General features: G+C 52.6%; 1 protein-coding gene across 1 annotated transcript; it reads right to left on the bottom strand.

Moving 5' to 3' along the window:
* Positions 1-48: 48 nt before the first annotated feature.
* On the bottom strand, positions 49-19,662 carry GDF6 (growth differentiation factor 6). Its single transcript, XM_061439324.1, has 2 exons — positions 18,925-19,662; positions 49-3,264 (listed from the first exon to the last, which is right to left on the bottom strand). Exons 1-2 carry the CDS (start codon positions 19,346-19,348, stop codon positions 2,276-2,278), a joined length of 1,413 nt encoding a protein of 470 aa, XP_061295308.1. The 5' UTR covers positions 19,349-19,662; the 3' UTR covers positions 49-2,275.
* Between the last annotated feature and the right edge of the window lie 6,154 nt (positions 19,663-25,816).

Here is a 25,816-nt window from a genome sequence, read left to right as displayed (position 1 = left end):
CCAAAATACCATTGACAGTAATTCCTTGAGAACATGATTTTTCTAAATAGATCCATATAAAACAGGCAGATTTATTAAGGGGAAAAATGAGTTTAATAATACAGTATTAGATTGAATATCATCCAGGAAAAGTGTACTGTAAAAAATGTTTTGAATATTAATTGACCTCTGGTAACTTTTGTGTCGTAAATACTTGTATTATAGTGAGGTAGACAGTTTTTAAAAAACTCTCCATTAGACAGACTTAAAATTTTGTAATATTTAAGAAAATGATAACATTATGAAAGAATGAAATATCTGATGAATGCTTAACTTTGTACAACTCGAATATAAACTTTAAAAATATTAGAAATTATAACATTTGAGTGCATATAACGTTTTGTACATTAAGATGAATTGCATGTTGTCCATTTCCTCTTTGCACTTTCAGTCACCTTAAATAAACAAATATATACAGCCTTAACAGAACAACAGTGCATCCAAAGCAAATGTGCATTTAAATTATTTCTCCTGGCCAAGTCTTTTTTTTTTCTTTTTTACTTAGCATTTTATATTAGCATTTATTATCAGTCTCACCCTTTCTTGGATAGTTTGTAGTTCTCTGAACCAAACAAGCGACAGGTTTAGATTCAGAGAGAGCAACACCACTTAGGAAGAACAAAAAGGTCTTGTAACGGTTGGTACAAGTTCCCTTGTTTAAACCATTTCATGGTCAAAGACAAGAAGGAAGCTAACTCTTCAAAGGGCCTACTTATGGACGATGTTTGAAAATAACACTGGTGCAGGCTGGGGAAAGTTCATGCTTTTGGCAACCTGAGGATGGGTATTTAACTTGCACCCGGCTCTCTCTTGCTTCCAGAAGATGAATTCCACCCTTGCCTTCTTTCTCAACACACCGTTCCCCATCTCCCACCCCAAGCTCAATGTAACACTTTGCTCTTTTCACAGTTCCTCATTACTAAGTTTTAAAAACACTGCCTAACTGGTAATTACAATCTGAAACAATTCTTTTGGGGGAGCCCTGGGCTATTGCTGGCTGGTAATCTTGCAGGAATGTCAGAGAGAGGGGAGGGAAGAGAGATTCCAAAGAAACTTCGAAGACAAGGACGTGTGCCTCCTTTCATCCCTCTCCTCCCAGCTCCTGGGCCTGACCCTCCATCCGCATCCTTGGGGAGGAAGGTGGGCAATCACCTCCCCTCCGCCTTCACCCTTCCTCTTCTTGGGTCACTTTCCTATCCTCTGCATCTCTTACTTTAGTTCTAAGTTCCCCAGTTCTGCCCATTTTTTGTTTGTTTGTTTGTTTAAATGGGAAATCACCTTCCCCTTCAAAGGGGATGTCTGAATTTTGGCAAATTCTGCCTAAAGAAATCAGTGAGAAACAGATATGGGGAAGGGCTTTTCCATAGGTTACCTCCAGCCTGGGCGAAGGCACCTCGGTGTCAGCCCGTCAGAGGCTGGTCTTGTGGTTTCTCATTATCCTTCAGGGGGTTCCATTTGGACTCATTCTTGTCATTCCATCCATACCAGCTCCCCTTTCCCCCAGAAAAAGCCAGTGAAGGCGGTGACCTGAGCCCCCTGGAGTGAGATGCATGTTGCCACTTCTCTATACCCGAAGAGGCCGGGGCAGAGCTGGGTATACAAGCAAGCGGCAAAGGCCCGCTTGGATCCGCCTCTTGTCTTGCAAAGCTCTTCCAAAGGCAGGACCCCTTTTGACTTTGTAATATCTCTACCTTAACACTTTCTGCAGGGGCGCGGGGTGGGGGTCACGGAACAGGGCCAGAAAGACCCACCTCCTTTACACAAGTAGAAAACAATCCGACCGAGATGTGGTAGAAGGTGAGTCTTCCTTCCACAGGTTCCCTTCTTAAACTAACTATTCATTCTTTTCCCCCCAATCCTTGGAGCAGTTGAGAAATAGGTATGCGTCTCCCCTGCCCCCCACCTCCCATGGAAATCTGTTGAAACACATGAGGAAACCCAAACCCACACTAATAACGACCGAAAAAAAAACAAAAAAAAAAAACAAACTGAAGAAATCTTCCTTGGCTGGTTTTTCCAGGATGGCCCCCCCGGGGAAGGTGTGAAATTCCGTCTCTCCCTCTGGGCAGGCAGGTGGAAGGTTCTGGGAAGGCAGAACTCCCTGGTCTCCCACCGGCCGAAAAAAGTCCAGGCTGCGGCCCCGCTCTCCGCCTCGTCGGGGGCCAGCTCCCCTCCGCCTCTCCGCGGTCGGACCTCCCCCCGGGCCATCCCGGGCCGAGGCGGCAGGAAGGCGCCGCTACCTGCAGCCGCACGACTCCACCACCATCTCCTCGTACTGCTTGTAGACCACGTTATTGCCCGCGTCGATGTACAAGATGCTGATGGGAGTCAATTTGGTGGGCACGCAGCAGCTGGGCGGGGTGGAGCCGGGGTCCATGGAGTTCATCAGCGTCTGGATGATGGCGTGGTTGGTGGGCTCCAGGTGCGAGCGTAGCGGGAAGTCGCACACGCCCTCGCAGTGGTAGGCCTCGTACTCCAGGGGCGCGATAATCCAGTCGTCCCAGCCCAGCTCCTTGAAGTTCACGTGCAGGGGCTTCTTGCTGCAGCGCAGCCTCGACTTCTTGCCGTGCCGCTTGCCGTGGCGGCTGGCGAAGGCCGTGCGCCGCCGCCGGCGGCCAGGCGAGGGCGACCAGAGCCCAGCGTCCGGGGTGCCCGACGGCGGCGGCGGCGGCGGCGGCGGCGGCGGCCCCGACCCCTCGGCCCCCGCACCGGGGCCGACCACCTCGGTCGCCGAGCCCAGCTGCTCGCGCATCTCGGCGAACAGGGTCTTGCGCTGGGACCTGGAGAACACGACGAGCAAGGCGCGCTCCTGGGGGGTCCGCACCCTCCGGCCGAAGCCCAGACTCCGCAGGTCCGGGGGCGGCGGCTGCTGGGGCCCCGGCGCGCGCGCCTCGTCCTCCGCGGCGCCCGGCTCGCCGCCCCACGCGGCCCGAAGCTCCAAGCACAGCTGCTTCCAGGGCTGGGGGCGCAGGCCCCGCCACACGTCGAAGACTTCCCAGCCGGGCCGGGGCGCCCCCTGCGGGTCCAGGCTCCGCGCTTCCAGCAGCAGGGGCGACTGGCAGGCGAAGAGCTGCAAGCGGAGCGGGCCGGCCGGCGGCCCCCAGGGCGCAGCGGGCGCCTGGCGAAACAGCCGCAGCTCCGCGCCCACCAGCTCTTCTTTGTCTGAGAGCGTGGACACATCAAACAAATACTTCTGTCTCCGGAGAGGAGTGTGCGAGAGATCGTCTGCGAGATAAAAATAATAATAATAATAATTACAGTCAGTTTCACTTAAGAGGGAGATCAGCCCGGAGCTCTGCGGCCGCCCCTGGGAGGGAGCTGGGCCAGGTCGGTAGGGGTCCCGGGGCGCCTGCCCGGAGGGCTGACCACCCCGGCTCCCCGCCCTGGCGGAGCGCGGCTAAAAGGAAGGAGCACCAGGGCGGCCCCCTCGTCCCCATCAGCGCGGGACACCCTGCGCGGAAGTCAGTGGAGAAGGCGGCCGCAGCGGCCTCCCGGTTTTCCCACCCACTCCCAGGAGCCTGAGTAACCACTAATGCGCCCTTTGTGGCCGCAATACCTCCACACCTCCTGACTGGCTCGTTCTCATTATTCCCGTCTCAGTTCAAATGTCACCTCTTCCGAAAGGGCCATCTTTGACCACCCTGATCTAAAGCAGACTCCCTCCGTCACTATCGGGGGACCCTGGTGTATTACCTTCTCGGCACTGAGCACGATCTACAAGAACCTCGTTTGTATTCGTCTCCTCATGGTCTGCCTTTCCCAGCAACAGCCATGCCCCATCTCCAGCAGTCCGTAGGAGCTAGCCCCCTGTACTGGCCAACCTTGCTCACCGCAGCGTCTACAGGCCTGTCTGACCCAGGGTACAGGCCAGTCAGTAAGTGGGGAACTTCTTGGCTGCCCTTTATAACTATCTAGAGAGTTTAAAAATGACAGCACCAGGGTGTGCTTCAGTCAACTGGATCAATATCTGAGGACGGGGGCCTCGGTATTGGAGTTTTGTTGGGGTTTCTTAGCTTTGCTTTAAAAAAAAAAAAAAAAAAAAAGCTCCAAGCTTATTTGAAGGGACAGCCCAAGTTGAAACCCAGGTGTCTGGTGGAACGGTGGAAGGTGCTGCCCAGCAGACAGGTTTGCTGAAACCTTTAGGCCCAGTAGGAAGTTCACAGAATGCGGAGCTGCAAGGCAATTTCTTTCTTTTTTAAATTCATTAGTCACTTAAGAAACATAAGAGCAAGAAGGGTTTCCAAAGTCTGCAAGGGTGCAAATGAATCAACACTAACACCAGGCATCTATCCATTGAGAAGATCCTGCAGCCAATGAGAAATAAATACATCAGCAAGGAGAAGAACCTAAGCAATGCATACACACACAGATTGACGTTCTCCCCTCCTCCACCTACCCAATCTGAAATCGTCTTGCTTTGCAACCAATCCTGAAGATAAAATTTTTGGTTACCACTGAGAAAAAAATGGGGGCACCTAGAGGAGGGACAATAACAAGCTTTTAAAAACTCAAGGTGAATTCCTGGGGACCCAGGCAAAACTGGACTTCTTTTTTTGACACATCTGTGCATGAAGCCAATCCCACTTCAGTGTGCAAGGCAGAAAGCTAACCAGATTTTCCTGGGCTGCCTTCTCATAAAATATTTACAACCCAGCAAATACAAAAATCCCCAAAGCCCCCAGCTTGCCCCAGAAGCTAGTAAAGTTGGGGTAGACTTCAATAGTAAAAGTGTCACCGGGTCCTGGGGTCCGGCCCTCGATGCCTGTCCAGATGTAGCCCCGGGGCACTAGATCTGGAGCCTCTGCCACACCTAGTCCCCACTCCAGGCTGACCGCTGGGCAGCCGGCCGCCTCACTCAGTCGTGCAAGTCCGGACCTGAGATGGAGCTGTGGGAAGGGTTAGAGAGGTGAAAAGGGAAAAGCCGCTGGAGGCACTTGATTTATGGAAGCCGAGACCTTCAAACCGACCAGGGTCACATTAAAATCAGTGGGAATTCAGCACACTTTCTTCTCCTTTAAAGAAACCTGTGTCTGACAACATTCAACCACCACCCAGATCTCTGGGCCTATTATTGCCTGAGGCTTCCCCTTCCTGTCTCTCAAATTTCTCTCTCCCCAAACTAAGGAGGTGATAAGAGGGACAAACCTAAGGTTCTTGCTGCACCAGCTCGATGTCTTGAGGGCTGACATATTTTTCATCCTTACTTTATCCACGAGCACAGATCGGTCCTGCAAGGTAAGTACTCATATTGTTCCCATTTTACAGATGGGAAAACCAAGGCTTGGAAAAACTAATTACCCGAGTCTGAAAACTAATAAGTGGTGGTGAAAGTGAAGTCACTCAGTTGTGTCCAATTCTTTGTGACCCCATGGACTGTAGCCTACCAGGCTCCTCCCTCCTTGGGATTCTCCAGGCAAGAGTACTTGAGTGGGTTGCCGTTTCCTTCTCCAGGGGATCTTTCCTTCTCCAGGGGATCTTTCCTTCTCCAGGGGATCTTCCCGACCCAGGGATTAAACCCGGGTCTCCCACATTCCAGACAGACACTTTAACCTCTGAGCCACCAGGGAAGCCCAATAAGTGGTGGTATTCAGACTCAAACCTAGGTCTCTTTAATTCCAGAGTTGGAGCATTTAGCCGGTAAGCCCCACGGCTCCCTGGAGAAGGAAATGGCAACCAACTCCAGTATTCTTGCCCAGAGAATCCCGTGGATGGTGGAGCCTGGTGGGCTGCTGTCCATACGGTCGCAGAGTCGGACACGACTGAAATGACTTAGCATGCATGCATGCATGCATGCATTGGAGAAGGAAATGGCATCCCACTCCAGTATTCTTGCCTGGAGAATCCCAGGGACAGAGGAGCCTAGTGGGCTGATGTCTTTGGGGTCACACAGAGTCGGACACGACTGAAGCGACTTAGCAGCAGGAGCCCATGGCTCTCATTGCCTATCCATTAGAGTCCAGGTCCTGGAGCCAAGGCAACTGGGAGTGGCCAGGGTATAAGTGATGAAGCATACAGTCCAACTGTATTTTCAGGGCTTGGTAGGAATCAAACCTGGGATCCTTTAGGAAATCATTTCCATCTCGGCTTACATAACTTTTGAGACAATTTGTCACTGGTTGGAGAGGTATAGGGGAAGAAGAGGGAGGTGTAAAAGATGATTTATTTAGTTTTCTCTCATGCAACACAGAGAAATCAGCCTGCTTTTGTCTTCATTCCTTTTTTTAAAAGCATGGACTGCCATACAACAATGCAAATCAGCCATAATTACACTTAATCCCCTCCCTACCTGCATTGTTGTATGGCAGAAATCAACACAATATTGTAAAAAAAAAAAAAAAGTTTTTTAATTTAAATTTTAAAAAGTAAAAGTGTGAACTAATAAATGCTTAGTCTACACAGCTGAGCCATGTTTTTGTAGTCCTCAAGAGGGGTCAAAACAGAGAAAACCTCTGTAAAAAGAGGTTTCCACTGGTTCTGCAGACTTGGGATTCACTTGATTTTTCTAGCAAGATCAGCCTGCTTCCCCACCCATTCCAGAGCTAGGAGAAAGAATACAAATGGGGGCTTCCACCTGTATCCTGCTGTCTTTTCTTCCCATACTAGCTCCATCCCACAGTTTGGGGGGCCTCACCTGCATGGACACATGTGCCACAGGTGCGCACTTCCCCAGCTACAGGTGCACACACTGGGCAGTTGACACACCCTTAGGAGCACAGACCCAGAGAAGAAGCTGACCAGGGCCTGGAAGTGGGCTCAGGGCCATGTGCGTGAGAATGCGGTGACTCGGGTACCAGAGTAGAGCAGTGTGAATAGCTCTCCAAGCCACTGAAACTGCAGTGGTCCCTAAAAACGCATCATCAGCTTTCCCCAGGAATCTGTCAGAAATGTATACTCTCTTGGGCCCCAGAGGTTTGAGGTGGAACCCAGAATTTGCATTTTCCTCAGTTCCCAGGTGATGCTGGTTGAGTCACCACTGTAGGAACCACACAGACATCTAGATGAGCCCACCCCCTGGGCTCTTTCAGATGCCCCACCAGGTGGGGAGGGTAAAACGCAGGACCAGGGCAAGAGCTAAGGCAGCACTCACCAGAACCAAGTTCCTATCGCTCCCTGCTCCTCCTGCCCCCTGCCACAGACACCCCCACTTTAAAAAAAAAAAAAAAACTCTTACAGCCACGTGTGTCCAGAACCTCTAATCCACCATCCGTGGTGGCTCTGTGAAGCTCCCCATCAGAACACATTCTCCACCTGTCTGGACCTGCTCTGGAGGCATGCATTACAGAAATAGCCCCAGAGGAGGCTTCCAGCTTGGGGAGTGCACACACCATCCACTGTGACCCTGCAGATACTTTGCCTGACGATCCTGGCATCACAAGGCCTGGCTCCTGCTGTCCTGGCCATCTGTGGGTAGAAAACCAGCCCTTCACACTCCCTCCCACAAGCCTCCTCTCCCATCATTGGAGTGCTAGTTGCTCAGTCGTGTCCTACTCTTTGCGACCCCATGGACTGTAGCCTGGCCAGGCTCCTCTGTCCATGGGATTCTCCAGGCAAGAATACCGGAGTGGGTCGCCCTTCCCTTCTCTAGAGGATCTTCTTGACCCAGGGATAGAACTCGGGTCTCCTGCATTGCAGAAAGATTCTTTACCATCTGAGCCACCAGGGACGCCCGAGAAGCAAATATCAGTGCGTAAAGAAAAAGGATACCCGAGGGCGCCTTAAGTCAGGATACCAGGAGAGCGGTAAGGCAGCCTACCCCGCCCACCCGCACTAATCGAGCTGCGGACGGCTCCCTCGCGCGCCATCCTGCAGACAGCCTCCTAAAACCCCAAACATCCTTTGGTTTGGGGCGGAAAGGGCCCGGCCCGCAATGCGTTTCCCCAGGACATCTTGCCCTATGTCCGCAACTTGAAGTCCCTCTTGAGAGTCCTGGTTGCATCGTGCGTCACTCTGCGGGGCCCGGAGGGCGCCCCGCAGCTCCAGCTCGCCCCTCAAGGCCCTTCGCGCCCAGACCCTGGGCTCCAGGACGCTGCCAATTAGTGCGTGTCCCGCTCGCGTCCTCTAAATCCGCCGTGACCTAAGCGGCCACTGGCAGGCCCCACCCGCCTCCACCGGCCGCCCACCGCTCGTCCGGCCGCGTGTCCTCCGGCGATGGGCTGCGACCCAGAAAGCTCCGATGACAGCGGGGTCTCCCACCCCTAGTCCGCTAGGTGGGGACGGAGCGGAGAGGATAATCGCCCGTCTTCACAAAGGAGACTCCGGAGGTCTTAGCTGCTCAGCCTTTCCCTCCTCCGCCCCTCACCCCACACGCCCCCACCACCACCTTCAAAAACATCCCTGAATGCTCCCGGGAGCGCTTCTGTGCCGGGCACGTGCTCAGGGTTTGGTGGCCTCGGTCCCGTGCGTGAATCCTCAGCGACAGCGTGGGAGGCCCGTTCTAACTGTTACGCACTCATTCTTTTATAGGTGACAGAGGGGGCTCCACGAGGAGTCATCCCTCGCCCAGGGTCTTGCAGCTCGGAAGGGGGACACGATCTGAAGGTCTTGATTCGGACCGAAGCCCTGGGACCGGAGCCACGCCCCTCTTCCAGGGTTCTGATTGGGCAGCGGGGCAAACAGGGAGGACATGAGACCCACATCCATCACAGAGCCGCCAACACAAAGGGCGCTGGGTTCTACCAGGAATTCCTTTTTTGTTCTTTCCCTTTACTGGAAATGAGAAGACCTTCAAGCAGGGAACTCAGAGCTGGCTTGGAGCCTCTTCTTCCCAGGTCACTCAGCCCTGACGATGCCCTGAGGTTGCCCAAGTCCACAAGTTGGAAATAGAGCCAGGTGTACTGGGTGAGTGAAAAGGAGTCTTCCGTCCTTTCTCCGATGGGGTATGAAGGTCTCTGAATAATTTCTTCTCCAACTATTACCCTCTTCTGGGACAGTGATCTCCAGGTCATTTTGTCCTGAGCCCCACCTCCACCAAGATCTGAGCCTTGCAAACTGCTGACCTTGCTGAGCCGTCCCACTGATTCATGAGGCCACCCACACAATTCACCCTGTCTGGGATGCTTTTGCTCAACTCCAGCATAATCCTAACAGTGAACTCTGTTTTATGCACTCACTATGTGCGTACTAAGTCACCTCAGTCGTGTCTGACTCTTTGCTACCCTGCAAACTGTAGCCTGCCAGGCCCCTCTGTCCATGGGATTCTCCAGGCAAGAATACTGGAGTAGGTTGCCATTCCCTTCTCCAAGGGATCTATCTTCCTGACCCAGGGATCGAACACATGTCTCATGTCTCCTGCATTGGCAGACAGGTTCTTTACTACTAGCACCATCTGAGAAGCCCACTGTGTGCTGGGCATGATCTAAATTCTAAACTTATAATAAGTCATTTAAGTTTCAAAACTATCTAAGTCATTTTCTTCAAAAAAAAAAAGAAAAAATATCATTGTTATGTCATGATTCACAAAACTAAAACACAGAGGGCTCAAATGTCACTTGTCCAAGATAGAGGTAGATGTGGCAGTCTGGCTCCAGTACCTGTGCCATCACTCTGGACTTCCCAGCCGCTGAGCTGTGTGTCTGGTAGAGACCCTGAGAACTCTCCAGCTCTTTTGCGTTGCTGGTGACTGTGGGGAGGACATCCATCCCTGATCTCCAAGTGTCACTCAGTTCCTAATCAGCAGAACCGAGGGAATGCCAACAACTGGACTTTTGAAATAGAACTTAGATGGAAACAACTTTCGCTAAATGAGAACATCATGCCAGCTCACAGTCACTGAGGGAAGGTTGGCAAATGAGATAGAGTAAGAAAGACATCCGAGGATATGTGTACCTGTTAGTTACTACTGATGACATGGAAAGAGGATAGGAATCTAGAGTCTGAGCCATGATTGGGATCCTGAAGGGAAAGGGAAAGGGAAGTCACTCAGTTGTGTCCGACTCTTCGAAACCCCATGGACTGCAGTCCACCAGGCTCCTCCGTCCATGGGACTTTCCAGGCAAGAGTACTGGAGTAGGGTGCCATTGCCTTCTCCGATTGGGATTCTGACCTGTAACTTATTGGTTGGATGATCTTGGATGGACTAAATCACATAAGCTCTCCCAGCATCATATGCCTCATCTGTAAAGCAGGAAAATGACACCACCACCCCTCCACTTTGCAGAGTCATTGTAAAGGTCAGAGTGGAGGCAACCAGAGCCGGCTGTGCATGACAGACAGAAGCACCCAACCAATGCAGCCAATATTACTATAACTACCTACGGCCAGGTAAGGGGTCCTGGGGGGAAGACGCACCTGTCCTCCTCTTGGTCTTCTTTGAGATGCAGTCCAGTTCTCTCCACAAGATTTTCAGAAGTGAGTGGAGGGGAGGTGCTGGGCAGAGGGGTCAAGAAAGAAACAAGGGCTCCCAGTGAAGGGCCAGGCCCATAAGGGTTTCAGCTTCACTCCCATCACCTTGCTCCATCTCAGTCCCTAGGCTTTATCCACTGCTCTGGGTCCCTCCCACAATGCCAAGTGAACTACCAACCTCCAGCCAGAACCTCATCAAGGACAGGGCCCTCCTCTGCAGGTAGCAGGTAGGCAGTATGCAAATCTACCTCACCCCTAAGAGCCCTAGTGGCTGGTCTCCTTGCTCCTCGCCTCCCACTCTCCCACTGCCACGTTTGTGGGGCACAAACTGTCCACAGAGCCAATCTAGGGTACAGGAGAGGTGTTCCCTAGCTTCATCAGGCAGCTGGGAAGAGAAGGAGTTGTAGCCATGAATGACGCCTTGGGCCTCAGTGCGAGGAGGCTGTGGCATCACAGTCCCACAGACCTCCCCTGGGCCAGCGCCTCCTCACCACACATTCACCCAATGAGCCTTCGCTCTGGTCTGTTGGCTTCCCCAGTGTTTTCCCCAATAGCTTGCCCTGAATTTCTCAGCTTCTTTCCACCTTTTAAAGATCAGAAAAGCCCCAGGAAAGCCTCCACAGAGGACTTTTCCACCCTCTTCCCAAAGCCCCAGCACGTCCCTGCCCCCTCTGCCTGGCTCTAGCCGGGGCCTTGGGAACCACAAAGAATGAGTCTGGTGGCCAGCCTCTATCCGGAAGAGAAACCTCAATGTTCCCACAGCAAGTTTTCACTCAGCCTGAGGCAAACCAGTGAGGTTGGGTGGGGAGAGCGAAGGGGAACCCCGATTTCCACCCGGCTGGGAACAACTTCGCTCTTCCAGGGAGCTTTCAGCAAGTTTCTGGAAGGAGACATGCCAGCCCTTTTCCTGATCTCTGGGCACTGGGCACCCCTAGCAGGAGCCCAGAGGTACTTGGAAGAGACTCCTTTTGTCTCTCAGCATGAAACAGATTCATTTATAAAGCAGTTTCCACGCACATGGTGCAACTCTCCTGGCCACAGGGGCTCATGAGCCAGAGATGCAAAGCCCAGATGAAGGACACTTCATCAGGCTTCTCTCTTCACTGATATCCTATCCTGGGCTCTGGACCACATTGGCTCAGATCTTAATCTGACAGCACCGCAGTTGAAATCCAAACAGAAGCTCGGAAGCACCCACGAGTCGACCTTCTCTCGTACCTTTCCTCTGCAGCTAAGCAGCCTGTGCCCCGTTGTCCTCGGCCGCAGCATCGCCTGCAGGTCACTGCTGTCTCCTGGACCCTCGGAGCAGGGTCCACACCTGGTTGATTTGCCCAAGGTCGCCCCACCTGCTATGTCGACTTGTATAGGGTCACCTGAGAGCCCAGGGTAGTTGCATCTCAGCCCTGAAACTGCCCTTTGGGCTGAACATGATCTCGGCCTTTGGACTTGAGAGCTTGGAGATTCAAAGTAGAAGAAAAGCTTCCCATTTTACGTTGTTTCCCCTCCATGACCAGTCCTGAAGTTGCAGGTGGAAGGACTGGCTCAAACTGGCGTGTGGTTATGTGCAGGGATATGGGACGGTCAGCGCCGGGGCGGGGGACGGGATGGGGCGGGGTGGGGGTGGGGGGGGGGGCTTCCTGCTCAGGAGAAACCTCAGTGATTCGTGTTTCTTCAGGTGCTGACCCGGACACTCCTCCTGAGGCCGGCATCGTGGCAACTCAGCTGCACTGTGTTCACCTCGGGCTGAGTCCTGAAATAACGCGCTAGCATAAACGAGATTCCTGGTGGCAGTTATGACCCATAGTCTAGCATCCTTCAGTTCCACCCCCCGCCCCCCGCCCCCCTTACTGGGCATGGGAGCGGCGGTCGGCTGAGAAGTGGGATTGCGACTGGACCAAGTTGCCCGGATGCCAGATTTATAAAACAGGCTCACGGATTCTCTTCGGGTCAGAGGTTATTTAGGGGGAGAAGGGGTATGGGTAAACCATCCCCGATTGACCCCAAAATTAATCCTCCGCGCTGCCACCGCTCCTGCTTTCCCCTCCGCTCCAGCCGTCAGACCCGCCCTCTCCTCCCCTGCACGCACGCCCACTACCGGGTCCCTAAACCCTGCCGGGTCCCCAGGCGCCTCGGCCACGGGCCGCGCAGCGCGCGCCTCCCGGCTCCCAGAGCCTGAAGCAGCTCACCCCCAGCAGACCCAACCCTGGGCCCCCAGCAGCGCTAATGGACTGTCCTGGAGGGAGGCAGCAGCCTCCCTGGAACCCATTAAGCCGACGAGGACCTATTTGATCCCTGTAAACAAGAGACGGGAGAAGGACATGGCCACCCACTCCAGTATTCTTGCTTGGAGAATCCCATGGACAGAGGAGCCTGGCAGGCTTTCTAGTCCATAGGGTCGCAAGAGTCGGACACGACTTAGCTACTAAACCACCACCACTACAACCACCACCAAACAAGAGACACCATTTAACCGACACTGAGCTTAAAAATAAACAGCCAGGCTTTAAGGGCGCGGGGGTTGGGGTGGGGGTGATGGGAACGGGGTTGAGGGAGGTGGTATGTACCAAGCAAGGAAATGGCGCTGTGAACCCACATTCCTGCTCACCACCCCTCGCGGCCTCGACTCGGACCCCTTCCCAGGTCCAGAGAGCATCGCTTAACCAGGGGGTATTCCATACCCGCAGAGTTCTAGAACCAGAACTCTCCTCTGCACTTAAAGGCTCCCAGGGATTCTTTGTTGATTTGCTCTGGGTCGTTGGATGCAAGCCGAAGTCCTGGCAGGAAACAAAAGTTTTTTTTCCGCCCGCCTGCTACATATTTCCCCCACCTGTCTGCTCAGTTGCCTTCTCCCTGTCTGACCACGCCACCCCCAGGAAGAAGTCACCAGCTTCCCCGAGGTGTGCGGCCAGAACCCCAGAGCTCCAGCTGAGAGAAAAAAACGGGGTGCACTAGAGAGCCCATCAGTCCAACGCTCTGCATTCCCCGAGGTCACTCTGGTCAGAAGGGGGAGCTTTCATGTCTTGATTCAGTTTGCGCGGGAAGGGATTCCCAAGGCCTGTCGTGGGTTGTAGCTTAGGGAATTTTTTTTTTTTTTTCATGTGCAGAAACGACAAGGACGTTGGTGCACGTTTTTCGATCCCCTCCCCCCCAGCAACTCGCAAACTCCCAGAGCCCCAGAACCTCCCGCGCCAGGAAAAAGCACAGTGTCCTTCTCTGATTAGTCTCTCCTGCTGAGGAAGCCCGGCCCAGAATTCTGGCGATACTTGCCCTCTCGCTGTAGAAGACACTAGGCGTTGTTAGCCTCTTGCTAAAGCGGCATTTGTAAGGCGGCCCTTAAGGCCTTAGGGATGGGAGTGACAGTAACTGCCATTTAACAACGAGCCCGTGGCCAAGGGTTAGGTTTATGGCCTGAAAAATGTTTTAGTCATCCCATCCAGAAGGGCAGAACAAACTTCTGGTTTCAGGCTTCCTTCCCTTACCCCGGGGGTTAGTTCCAGGACCTGCCCGTTCACTGGACTTGACCGGGATCCTGAACCTGGAGGGCTTCGCAAACCCTGCGCGGGGCTCACCGGGGCGCGTCCTCACCCGCACGCACTTGAACGCTCAGCAGTCCTTTCCCAAGGCTGTTCCCTCTTTCCGGGGAAATAAAGCCTAGATTGGAACCTTCTGCCGGCTTCCTCACTTGGCCGTCTGGTCTGCATTAGTGTTTTTATAAGGGACTCAAACAAATCGAATACAAGGTCACCAAATAATTAACAGTTGTGAATTCCCTCCATCCCCATTAAAATACTTCCCTGCTTATATTTCATTTTCCGTTTGCCAACGACAACAGGGTTCGGGCAAAAGCCCGGCTGCGTTGATTGCACCACTCTTTGCCCAGGTCCACCCAGAAACTCGCTGTTTTGCATAAACATACCGCGCCAGACGCACTTCAATTAGGAGGGAACGACGCCGCTCTTAGAAGTGCTTCCCGCCGCCAGACTATCCCCACAACTGTCCTGCCCTGCCCCCTGGCAATCGCGACCCAGAAGGTAAACCTAGAAGCCAGCGATCCCGGGCAAACTCTCCTGAGGTTCATTTCCAGGGTGTCAAGTTCTTCAAGGATGTTCAGATCTAGGTTTTAGTGGGTTTTTTTTTTTTTTTTTTTTTGGTTTGTTTGGTTGGTTGGTTTTTATCTGTTCCCTACTGCCTCCTTTCTGAGAGTGCTATTGTAACAACAACCAAAAAAAAAAAAAAAAAACGTAAAGAGTATTCTTATTTCAAAATTATCTAGAAACCTAACTCACAGCAGTGTTCTTAGGTTCATTTTGTTTTCTTCATCCTTAAGAGGCTTTTTTTTGGGGGGGGGGTCCCTTGTTGGAATTAACAGTGGTGCTTCTCACTACCTAAATTAAAGTCCGAGTTTTGCCTCACTCTCCCTCACCCTCTATCTTACAGCCACACTGAATTCACAGTTCTCACTGTCTGCCTTTCCCAGGCTCCGGGGCTGGGGATCCAAGCCCCCTGTACTTGTGGTCTTTTAATAAGCTCTATCATGTGCTAACTGCAATGTCTGTATATCCAACCTGGTCCATCCTGATCCTATCACTGTGCCAACACACACATGCACACACTTTCCCATCTCTGTGGATCCAAAATCATCTTGAAAGCACGATTTGGAGGCATTCTTAAAGGTCAGGGCTTCCCTGGTGGCTCAGCTGGTAAAGAATCTGCCCACAATGCAGGAGACCTGGGTTCAATCCCTGGATTGGGAAGATTCCCTGGAGAAGGGCATGGCTCCCCACTCCAGTATTCTGGCCTGGAGAAGTCCGTGGACTGTATAGTACATGGGATCACAAAGAGTCGGACACCGCTGAGTGACTTTCACTCACATACATGCTATGTGAAAACTACCTTTAAAAATTGAAGGTCAGGGATAAAGCGGTTTGTGCCTTTTACAGGGAGATCAAAGAGGAAGCAAGGTGCATCTCAGTTTTAGACCTGTGAATTCAACATTTCACTCCAACTCCTAAGTCTTGAGAGATTACAGAGGTAGGGAGTCTGTCCATTTTTTTCTACTTCTGTTTCCTGCCACCATGCTTTAGAAATTTCCTCTTGCCTTGCTCTATCCATGTAGCGCCAGAGGTAAGCCTGCAGAACTGGCTATATGCTTCAGGTCTCATTAGCTGTGTGACCTTGAACAACTTGCTTAATCTCTCTGCCTTCTTTAAAATCATCTGTAAAACAGGGATTGTAGCACTTTCTTCCTGGGGGAGGAAGGTGTTGTTAGAACTAAATGAAATAATTCATGTAACAGATGTTAGCCCAGCATTCGGTACACAGTAAATGCTCAATATGTCAACATATCCCAGTTATATCGGAGAGCAAACTGAAAGGGTGGACATATTTTTAAAAGCTTGCAATCAAGTCTCCTGGGTGGGGGGAGGGGGGCGGTGAGAGAAGGAGGGCAGGGAGTGAGGCAGTACTGAACATGCAGTCGTCACAGATCTAAAGCGCTCTGAATCCATCCACGCTGGGCAAAGTTCATCCGCACGCTCCCATTCTTGAAATGCAAGCTTTAGGTGTAACTTTTGGGGTTCCGGGGGCCCTCAGGTGAGGAAGACTTTTTTTTTTTTTTTTTGGAATACTGTATGTTAAGTAGTTCAGACCTCAACAGCGGGCTTCAGGATTCCTTACGTGGTCTTTGCTTGTGCCCCCGAGGGACCCGCTGCTTCTCAAAGCCAAGCCTGCCACACTCGACGGCGATTTAAACATCCCCGAGGCAAGGCGCCAAGTCAGCGCGGCCGGCGCGGCTCTCGGTTGGCCGCTTCTCTTTGCTCCTTGTCCTGCCATCCCCAGCTGGGGGAGGGGAGGCCCGAGGGTTTGGCGCGGTTTGAGAGTCCCCACGTGAGAGGGGCGGAAGTCCTCGCCAGGAACCCGGGATGCGCGGCTGGCGGGTCCCTTCCATCACGGGAGACTAGACACCGTTTGATGTGTTATGACATGAGCCCTCAATTAGATCGCTGAGTTGAAACACTCCAATCAGGGGCCCGATGCTAAGCAAGCCCCGGAAGGTCCAGCCCGAGGTCACCGCCGGTGACACATCAAATCAAAATCAGTGAGAGGGAAAGTGAGGCTTTCCCTTTATCAAGCTGGGGCTGTGGTCCGCAAAGCACCCCCTCCCCTGCGCGCCCCCTCCTCCGCGCGCCCCCTGCAGCCTGCGGCTTCGCACTCCTTCGCCCCCGCGCGGCGTGCTACCCGCCGCACAACCTTCCGGCTCAACGAACTGCCTTTTCTTCCCGTTTTCTGGGAACCTGAGGGTTCGGGGAAGACCGCGCCTTGGACGCGGAGGGCCAGGTGGTCACGCCGCGTCTCCTCCGGCTGGGGACCGCGTTCGGGAGTGGAAGCCGAACGTCTGTATCTCGGTCCGGCTAGCCTGGAAAGCTTGGCTCAGGAACAGAGCCCCCCGCCCCCCACCCCTGCCTCCCCCAGGCTGGGCGCGCAGCCAGTCTCCTCCCTACCTCTGGCGCCCAGGGGCGCCCAGCGCGATGCCCGGGGAGAGGCAGCCGCACAAGCCAGGGTGAAGCGAGCCCGCGTCTGCGCCCGACCTGGAGTCCCCAGAGACCTCCCACACTTGCCCCGACGCCGCAGGCTTCGGTAGACGCCTCCCAGCAGTCCGCAGGGTCCCCTGGTCCTCTGCCAAACTCTTGGGGCGCAGCTTGCGAGTTAGGGGGCGTCTGTCTGGGGGAGGGGCAGAGGTTCTGGCAACTTCCCGTGGGGAGAAGAAAAGGCGCGCCCAACCGCTGGCCACCCTGGGCCTCCGGGACTTCTTTCCCTGGGGAAAGGCCTTTAGAATAATCCCCTCTGTTCTTCCTTAGTCTCTCGACTGGGGAAGTCTGGGGTAAGTCTTCGATTAGGGAGTTAGAGAGGATGAAGGATACACAGAGGATCTGGAGGCAGAGAAACAACAGAGGTAGGGCGAGGGTTGGAAGTGGGGTCAGGGCGAGCTGTGCCGGCAGCAGGGAGGCCGGGGACCCTGATGCAAAGCTGCGAAGAAGCCACTTGTATTTGCCAAGGTGGCTTTACTAGTCCTGAAATCACCATAAAATACCTGGCGTTAATTTGCCGCCCAGACCTTTCGGCAGCTCGTGAACCTCGCTGACCTCCTGCTGCAGCCGCGAACGCCTCGTGGGCTGGACCCATGCGGGTCAGGAAGGCGGCGGCAAGGAAGGGGGCTTGGGGCCTGAAGCCTGGAAAGAGCCGGGGGCTCGGGGCCTGTTCTGTAAATTTCAAGGGCGTGCCAGTCCCCAGGTCAGCCGGGTGGTCGTCTCGGTCCGAACCCCGGTGCTGGCCAGTTCCTGGGAGACCTCACTTACACTGACCTGGAAGTGGGGGGGCTGGGAAGGTATATCGAAGCCGAGGAGCTACGTCTGGGCGGGTGGCGGAGTGGACCGATGCCTCCTTCCTTTCTCCTCGCCCCCTACCTCCCCTTTGCCCTCCCTTTGCTTTATTCCCCTTCATCCCATCTCCTTCCACGTTATTGTCTCTTTAGGAGCTGAGTGCCCGGCGCCGGCGGATCCCTCCCCAATTTCTGGGACCAGGGTAGCGTGAGGTTCTCTCCAAGGCACTCGCCACGCTGCAGACCCGCGCGGGTGGCAGGGAGGGGGCGCAGGGGTTTCCGCAGACACCCACACATGCACCAGAGCCCACGGAGGGGCCCAAAGACGGGGCCCCTGGGTCGATGCGCAGAGAGGCGAGTTGCCTGGCTGAGAAAGGTGGGTGAGCACAGTCAGGCACCCACGTGGATTAAGAACCAACAAAACACCCAAACTGAGCCCACTTGCCTCTGCTCCCGGCTCTCCCAGCCAGTTGTTGCCGCTGCCTCTGCAGAAATGACTCGGTTGCGACCCCGAGGGCGCGGGGCTCCTATGCGACTGACCATGCCCACACCCAGCGCCAGGAGCGGTCGGGTACCAGCGGAACGGCTGGGCCAGGGCACTGCCACCCGCCGCTCGAGAACTCGCTGCTCTGGACCGCAGCATTCGCTTCTGACGGCTTTTCCCGGAGCCGATGGGAGCTCGGGGCTTCCCAGGGCTTGCTCGGGTCCCAGGGCCGCTCGGTCCGCAACGCGCAGCTCGGGGCCTTGGACCGTACACCCGGTACCATCCGGGAAACCTCGCCGCGGGTTTCATCCGTGCCCGCCGCGACTCCTCTCCAGCCCGGGTCATCTACCCGCCACCTCCCGCCTTCCACGCTTCCTCCAGCAGCCACCAGACATGCGGCCCCCACGCTGCTTTCTGCAAAAGGCGAGAGAAAGAGGGAAGGAATGGAGAAAGAAAGAAACAGACGAAAGAGAGGCAGGGAGAATTGCACACTGGAATAAAATCTGCAGCCGCGTTCGGAAACGTATTGGGCTTGAGAAAAAGCAATTTAAGAAAAGAAAAGGGGGAGGTATCCAGAGCGGAAAGGCGAATTCACAGATGCAGCCTCCTGCCAGCGCCGGAGCTGAGCCCTGGCGGCTGACCTCCAGGGAGAAAGCAGTCGGGTGTCCTCTTTGCCACTTACCTAGTCCCCTGTCTACAAAGCTAGTGATCGTATTAGCCGACTTGGAAGACTGGAAAAAGCTAGCATTGATGCCCAGCTTCTCGGCGATGGAGTAAGTCCTGTAGATTGACAGCATGTACTCGTGGGGCACCACGCGCGGGCCCCTGCCGGGAGGCTCCCGAGCTTCAGGCTGCTGTGGCGGCCGCCGCTGGGGCTCCTCCTGCGGCCTCGGCGGGGGCTCCTGGCGATCCAGGGGCTCCCGGGCCATGGCATTCTCTCTCGGCGCCCGCGGCATCCTTCCTTCCTTGCGGCTTCGCATTCCCTTGGCGGAGCCCAGCTCGGCGGACGACGAGGAGGAAGAGATGGAAGCTTGCTGGAAACCCGGCAGATCCCACAGGAAACTGATGAGGAAGACGGCCGAGAGCAGGACCCTGGAGGTATCCATGGCGAGCGTCTCCCCGAGAGGCGGCGGCACCGGGCGAGAGGGGCGGCACGGAGCGGCTGGACAGCGGCCGGGGCCCGGCTCCTCCGGCGGACTCGGAGTGCGAGGAGCCGGGTCCCAGCCACACAAATCCCGGCCCTGCCACGCCCCCTCCCGCCCCTCGTCGGGAGGGGAGGGGAGAGGACGGAGGGAAGGGGAGGAGAGGGTGGGAGGAGAGGCTGGGTGGTGTGGGCAGGAGGTGTGGGGGAGAGGGGGCCGCTGTGGGCCGGGTGGCCGGGGAAGGGGCACGCAGCGCCCCCGCGGGACGTGCGCGGGGTTGCCGGGCGGTGCGCGCGGAGCGGGGCCCGGCGCGGCGGGCAGGAGTAGGCTCGCGAGGCCGCTCGGCGGCAAGGAAGCCAGGGTCCTCCGCAGCGCCAGAGCCCCTCCAGCTCTGTTCGAAGCTCGGTCCCGCCGCAGCACCGCGCTTCGCGGGCTCCCGGTCTTCCCCCGCCCCCACCACCAGCACCACCACCTCGGTCGCCTCCACTTGGCTGGAAACGTGCAGCCCCGGGAGGAGGCAAGCGGCGGCGGCGCCCCCCAGGGACAGCTCCGAGCAGGCGTCTCTGCAACCGACTGCGCGTCGACTCCGGGCAGTGGTACCTTCCTTTCCCGGCTCCGGCCTCCCGGGCCAGTCGATCGCTCCCCCTCAATGGCCAGCCCAGGAGCCAGGGAAGCCTCTCGCCGCGCACGCCAGGCGTAGGGCTCAGCCCAGAACAGCCCCTTTCTCTCACTGGGGTTACCGCTTTCCACAAAGACCAGGCGTCTGTTCCCGACCCTCGAGGTCACGCAAAGGCCACGAGTCTTTAGAGTCTGGATGGATGCTGAAAGCTACAGCGCTCTCGTGCAGGCCCCAGCCTCTCTCCTCGCAGTCCCCAGCCTCTTCGGAAGCTGCGTTTAGGCGACTCTTTTCTCCTCCAGCTGTCACCCCGGTCCTCTCCCTTCTGAAGGCCTGGCCCCCGCCTCCAGTGCGTCCCCATTTTCCCCTCTCTTCTTTCCCTTCCGCCTTCCATACTTCCTCCTTCCCCAAGTTCCTTCTGCATTCCAACCCTCTTTCCCCAGCCTGCTTTTCTTCTCAAACCGCCCTCCCATCTCTCTCTGCCTTCCCTCCTCGGACCCCCCACCCCTTCCCTTTCGGTGGACCCCTCCCTTTGCAACTCTTCCCCAATCTGTTTCTCTTCAGCTCAGCCTCGCCCCGCCACGAGTTTCCTTTATCTGTCCCCAGATTCCCCGTGCCTGTCTTCTCCACCCACTGCCTCACTCATTCCCGGGCCTGACGGCTGAAATCGAGGCGGAGGGGCTGCCTCTCACTCGCTGGTCTCCGTGCCCCTGGAGCGCTGTGGACGTCGAGTTTCTCCGTGCGTTTACTGGGTGCTCCCGGCACCAACCATAACATGCTCTTCGATCGCCCCAGCCTCTATGGGAGGTTGGCCTTCCAGTTTTCCACATTCACAGATTTAAACGATGAGACTGAGAGGGGATAAATGACTTTTCCAAGGACGCTCTGCCAACAGGATGTGCGGCCAGAAACAGAATCTGAGGGCGCAGGCTCCAGACCCAGTGCTGGTCCCATTCCTGGGCCGATGTCTTCCTGGGCCGATGTCTCTACTTCCTTCTTGCTTTTTTCTTTTCTTTATGGTTTTACTTGCTGTCAGATGATTTCCTCGCCTACACCGCATTGTACGTGTGTGTGTGCGCGCGCGCGCGCACGTGTTCCCAGTCTTCTTACTCCTCACCCTCTCAATTTCTTCCCCCTTCTCCCTTTTGCTATTTCATTCCTTCTTCTGTCCCTGCAGAGACCAGTCACCTGACTGCGTAAAGAGGGAGTTTTGCTTCCGTGCTCCCTTCGTTCCCAAACTTCCTTAAGGTCTGGACACTGGCCTCCCTAGGTAATGGCAAACACCCAAGAGAACCTGTTTCCTTTCATCTTCAATACGATCTTATGAGGTCAGGATTGTATTATCCCCATTTTACAGCTAATGGAACTGAGGGCCAAGTTCACACTGCTCCAGAACCTGAGCTCTGGAACTGGGCTCTGGAACTGGCCAGTCTCCTCTCTATCTGTTGTGGATGTCCCTTCTGGCTCTATCACAGGCCTACTTATGACCCAGTTTTTATTTCAAGATTATCAAGTTCTGAGACTTTAGACTCCAAGATGCCTTACCATAACCTTTTCTTCCTTCCTTTCTCTGTGCTTCCAAATAGTTTATTTTTTTTTTCAAACTTAACAACATAAAAGGAAGTGGAACTGAACAAAACAAATTGTTTTTCAGATTTTTGCCACTACAACAGACTTTGAAAATGTGCTTGCCATTATGGGTCCTCTTGTAATCTGTCTCTGTCTTTTATGTACTTATGATTGCCGCACAGGGATAGATGTTATGTCATTTCCGCCCCTTGTCACTTAACATTATGTCCCAAGCATGTCTGCTGGTCCCTATACGTTTTTTGATTTGATTTTGTTTCACTGCCAAGGCCATTTCCTTGGACGTCTCTCTTCCGTGTCCTTTCTGTCCCCTCTGCAGGTCTTCACCAGCCCTCCCCCTCCCTGCACATGCCGCCTCTCCCAAACCACAGACTAAAACCCCTTGTTTCCCACTTGTAGAGGAAGCATTTCCCCTTCCGCCTGCTGCTTGTATTCTCTCCCGTGTCAACCCAGAGAGGCCTCCTCCTTGCGGTCTCTCTCCATCCCTTCCCTCAGGGAAACAAACACTTGTGGTTTGGGTTATCAGTATTTTAATTTCTATCAGTATGGAGTCTGATTAGTGGTGATTCATGGTTTCAGATCCCCCCAGTCAGTAAGAAGGCTTCCTGCCTGCAGCTGCTGTCCTGTATGTCCACTCTTCTTTTTGCTCATGGCAATTATTATCTGCCACAAGTTATCAGTAAACAGGAACCAAAGTCATCAGCCTATTGTACCTTAGGAGCACTGGAAGGAGTCATGGGTAAGAGGATATGACACCAGAACAGGGACCACAGAGGATGTGGTCTGTTCTCCTAGCAGGATTCCACTGGTGCAGATATTATCCTCCTACATTGCTCCCAGACTCAGGTCCAAGCAAAGGAGGTGATGGCTCTCCTTTGCCTGAAACCACTTCTAATGACACTGATGAGCAGATGGACAAACTCAGTGAATGGGGCCCAAGGTCACAAGCCAGTCAGGGATCTGCACAACTAGGAGGGAGGCAAGTCTTTCTGACTCTTAAGCCAGTGCTTTCCCTATACTAAAAAACATTTCACATCTCAGGTATTATGACAATGATCCTCAGTAAGGGATAAAGCTGTACCTCTTCCTCCCTAGTGGATATGTTTCAAATAAGAATTTCAATATTAACAAGACCACACAGAGGCCTTTGCTCCATGTGTGTGTGTGTGTTTATGTGTTGTAAAAAATAAAGATATGAGAACAAACTACGAAGATCTGCCTCTAGACCTTCTCAGAACATTTTAAGAATTTGAAACAATGTTGTAGAATTTTTCAGTCCAGTCTTAGATTCTCTTGTAATTTCTTTAGCTGTTTCTTCTATGAGGAACAGCAAAAAGGGGGAGAGGTTCTTGAGCTGAAATGAGAAGGTCTGGTATAGGCACCTTTCACAGCTTAGTATTCTTTTCATGGTTACATTTTTTCCCCCCCAAAGAGAAGGGAATACCGACAGCTGTGCAGTATGGTGTGTCCTGCCCTCTTGTGGACACTGAGAGAGTTACCGGTGGTGAATCCAAACAGCGCTGGACCTGGTGAAGTTTTCAGGGGCTTGCAAGATAAGCAAGGGATAGTGACATCTACATTAACACTAGTTTGAGAAATTAGAGGGTCCTCTATTAGGTGTGTGAAGCATTTGGCAACAAAACATCCATAAAAAAAGATCTACCTGCCCAAAGATACAGAATCAAAGCAAACAGAATTGCCCTGTTACTATCTGAAATCTGTGCTGTTGTTGTCTTTAAAGCATTATTTCATACTGACCCAGAGAGAGAAGATTCTCTTAAGTAAATAGTTTATCTTAGGGTAGGGGAAGGATGGAGTGGGAATCTGGAGTTAGCAGATACAAACTAGGGACATATACAGAGAGAATGAATAAACAACAAGCTCCTACTATACAACACAGCAATATCCTGTGGCAAACCATAATGGAAAAGAATACAGAAAAGAATGTGTATAACTGAATCACTTTACTGTATAGCAGAGATTAACACAACATTGTAAATCAACGATATTCAATTAAAATAAATAATACATTAATTTAAAAAGAGCTCATCTCTTGCATTATGCCATTTTTTTTCATTAGACTGTCACTTGAAAAGCAGCTTTTATGACAGAAGTGACAGAGGAGATTAACTTTTTAGTATGGGCCCTGCGTGCTTAGCCGCTCAGTCATGTCTGACTCTGCGACCCTATGGACTGCAGCCCACCAGGTTCCTCTGTCCATGGGGATTCTCCAGGCTAGAATACTCAAGTGAGTTACCAGCTCCTCCTCCAGGGGATCAAACCCACATCTTCTGTGTCTCCTGCATTGCAGGTGGATTCTTTACCCATTGAGCCTTTGGGGAAGGGGGCCTACCCACAGGGGAAGCAGACATTCTGTAAAGTCTCCTGAAATATATTCTAGGAGGATAGTCTAACACTTGAAATTTGCACAAATGAAATAATTTCTTTAGTTTGTGGTACTGTTTTCATAGTGTCCCAGTTAAACAAATGGGGATCAGGTATGATCCCCATTCATGTGTTTCTACCACCATTATACTATTCCGAGTAAATTGACACGGATAATCTGAGAACAGTAACTAGTTGATACCTGTATGCTCCAAGAGAAACAAGACTTAAGACTGGCAGGTTTTTGATTGAAAGAAGGCTAAGGACGAAAAGAACCGGGACAGTGGGTTTAGAATTCTCTTCCTTTGAGCTCCTAGAGCTTTCAGCAAGAGGCGTGAGGAGGAAACCTACTACTGAGGCCCTGGCACCCCACATTTCCACAAGCTGAGCATCGCTACTCTGTGTTTCTGACCTTTCCTGACTTCATCTTCAGGCGACAGTCCCTCAGAAAAGAAAAAAGAAAATACTTAAGAGTACTGAGCAATCTTCCTCAAAGGAGGTCAAGGGTGAATAGTCAACGGAATCCTGAGCAACAGGAAGAAAGACGAAAAGTGGTGGAGAAGGCAAGAGGGAAAAAAAAAAGCCCCGTAGGAAATGGTGCACATGAAGATAAAACTCTTGCACAATTCAGCCTTAGAGGCACCAGCCCCCTATCCCCCCTGCTCTCCCCAGTGTGATGTGGAGACCTATTGTGCCATGAGGTCTGTCTGCTTTGGCAATCGTCTGTCACTTCAGATGGAGGTAAAAATAAACCCCTCTGGGGTTTTTATGTAGATTGCATACAGCAAATTATGCAAATTCTTATTAAAGATGCATGTATGTATATGCTGTGATCAGTCATTACAATTGTGTCCAATTCTTTGCAACCCCATGGACCATAGCCCACCAGGCTCTTCTGTTCATGGGATTTGCCAGGCAAGAATCCTGGAGTGGGTTGCCATTCCCTTCTCTAGGGGATCTTCCTGACCCAGGGATCGAACCTGAGTCTCCTGAGTCTCCTGCATTGAAGGTAGGTTCTTTTACCTGCTGAGCCATTGGGGAAACCCGTATGTAAATATGGTGACCATTAATTACTCAGCCATTTGGATTTTTTAAATGTAAAATAATTTGCTGGTAATTTTATTATTTCTCAGTTTTTATACTTTCGCTCTGGAATTATATTTTAAAACGTCAATCTAACCAGCTCTCATATTCTCTTAAGAATTTCTTTTGTTAAGTTGCTTCTCTAAAAAAGCTTAATTTGTTTGACATAGTGATCTTTTACTGTATTTCACTGTGAATTTGTGGCAACACTTTTCTTCTATAATGATTCAACATGTTTTATGTTTGTCCAAATCGTCTAGATTAAAAACACATTGCAGTTCGCTAATAAGTATTGGGATACTTAAATTGAGCAGACAAAATGCCTTCTCAAATGAGCATCTAGTATGCTTATGAGAGTAAAGATGATTAAACTCTAGAAATGATTTGATCTTTGCCAAATCTTGCATAGAAAACTGCAATTACATAGGAAATTGTCTTTCCTATTTAGGATCAGACTTGGTTTTAAAAATCACTACCAACTTTGTCAACATTAAAATAGAAGCAATAAAGATGTGAAATTTCACACAGGGGATCTACAATATTTGGATAATTATAAGCATATGGCTACTTTACATGAGATCTCTGTTAAAAGTGTATTTACTAGCACTCTGGGAAAACAGAGGTTCTCAAATTCAGGTTTATTTACATGTGCTGAGAATGTCATGTTTACTATCAATGTATCATAATCTATTCTTGCTTCAGAACTCTAAGTAGAATTAGCTAAATGATCAGAGTATCTGTTGTTTATTGCTCTCTTGTCT

The sequence above is a fragment of the Bos javanicus genome, chromosome 14 (genome assembly GCF_032452875.1).
Source record: "Bos javanicus breed banteng chromosome 14, ARS-OSU_banteng_1.0, whole genome shotgun sequence".
Classification (NCBI taxonomy): domain Eukaryota; kingdom Metazoa; phylum Chordata; class Mammalia; order Artiodactyla; family Bovidae; genus Bos; species Bos javanicus.
Note: the sequence above shows the minus strand (reverse complement) of the source record. Positions and strands in the feature narration are given on the sequence as shown.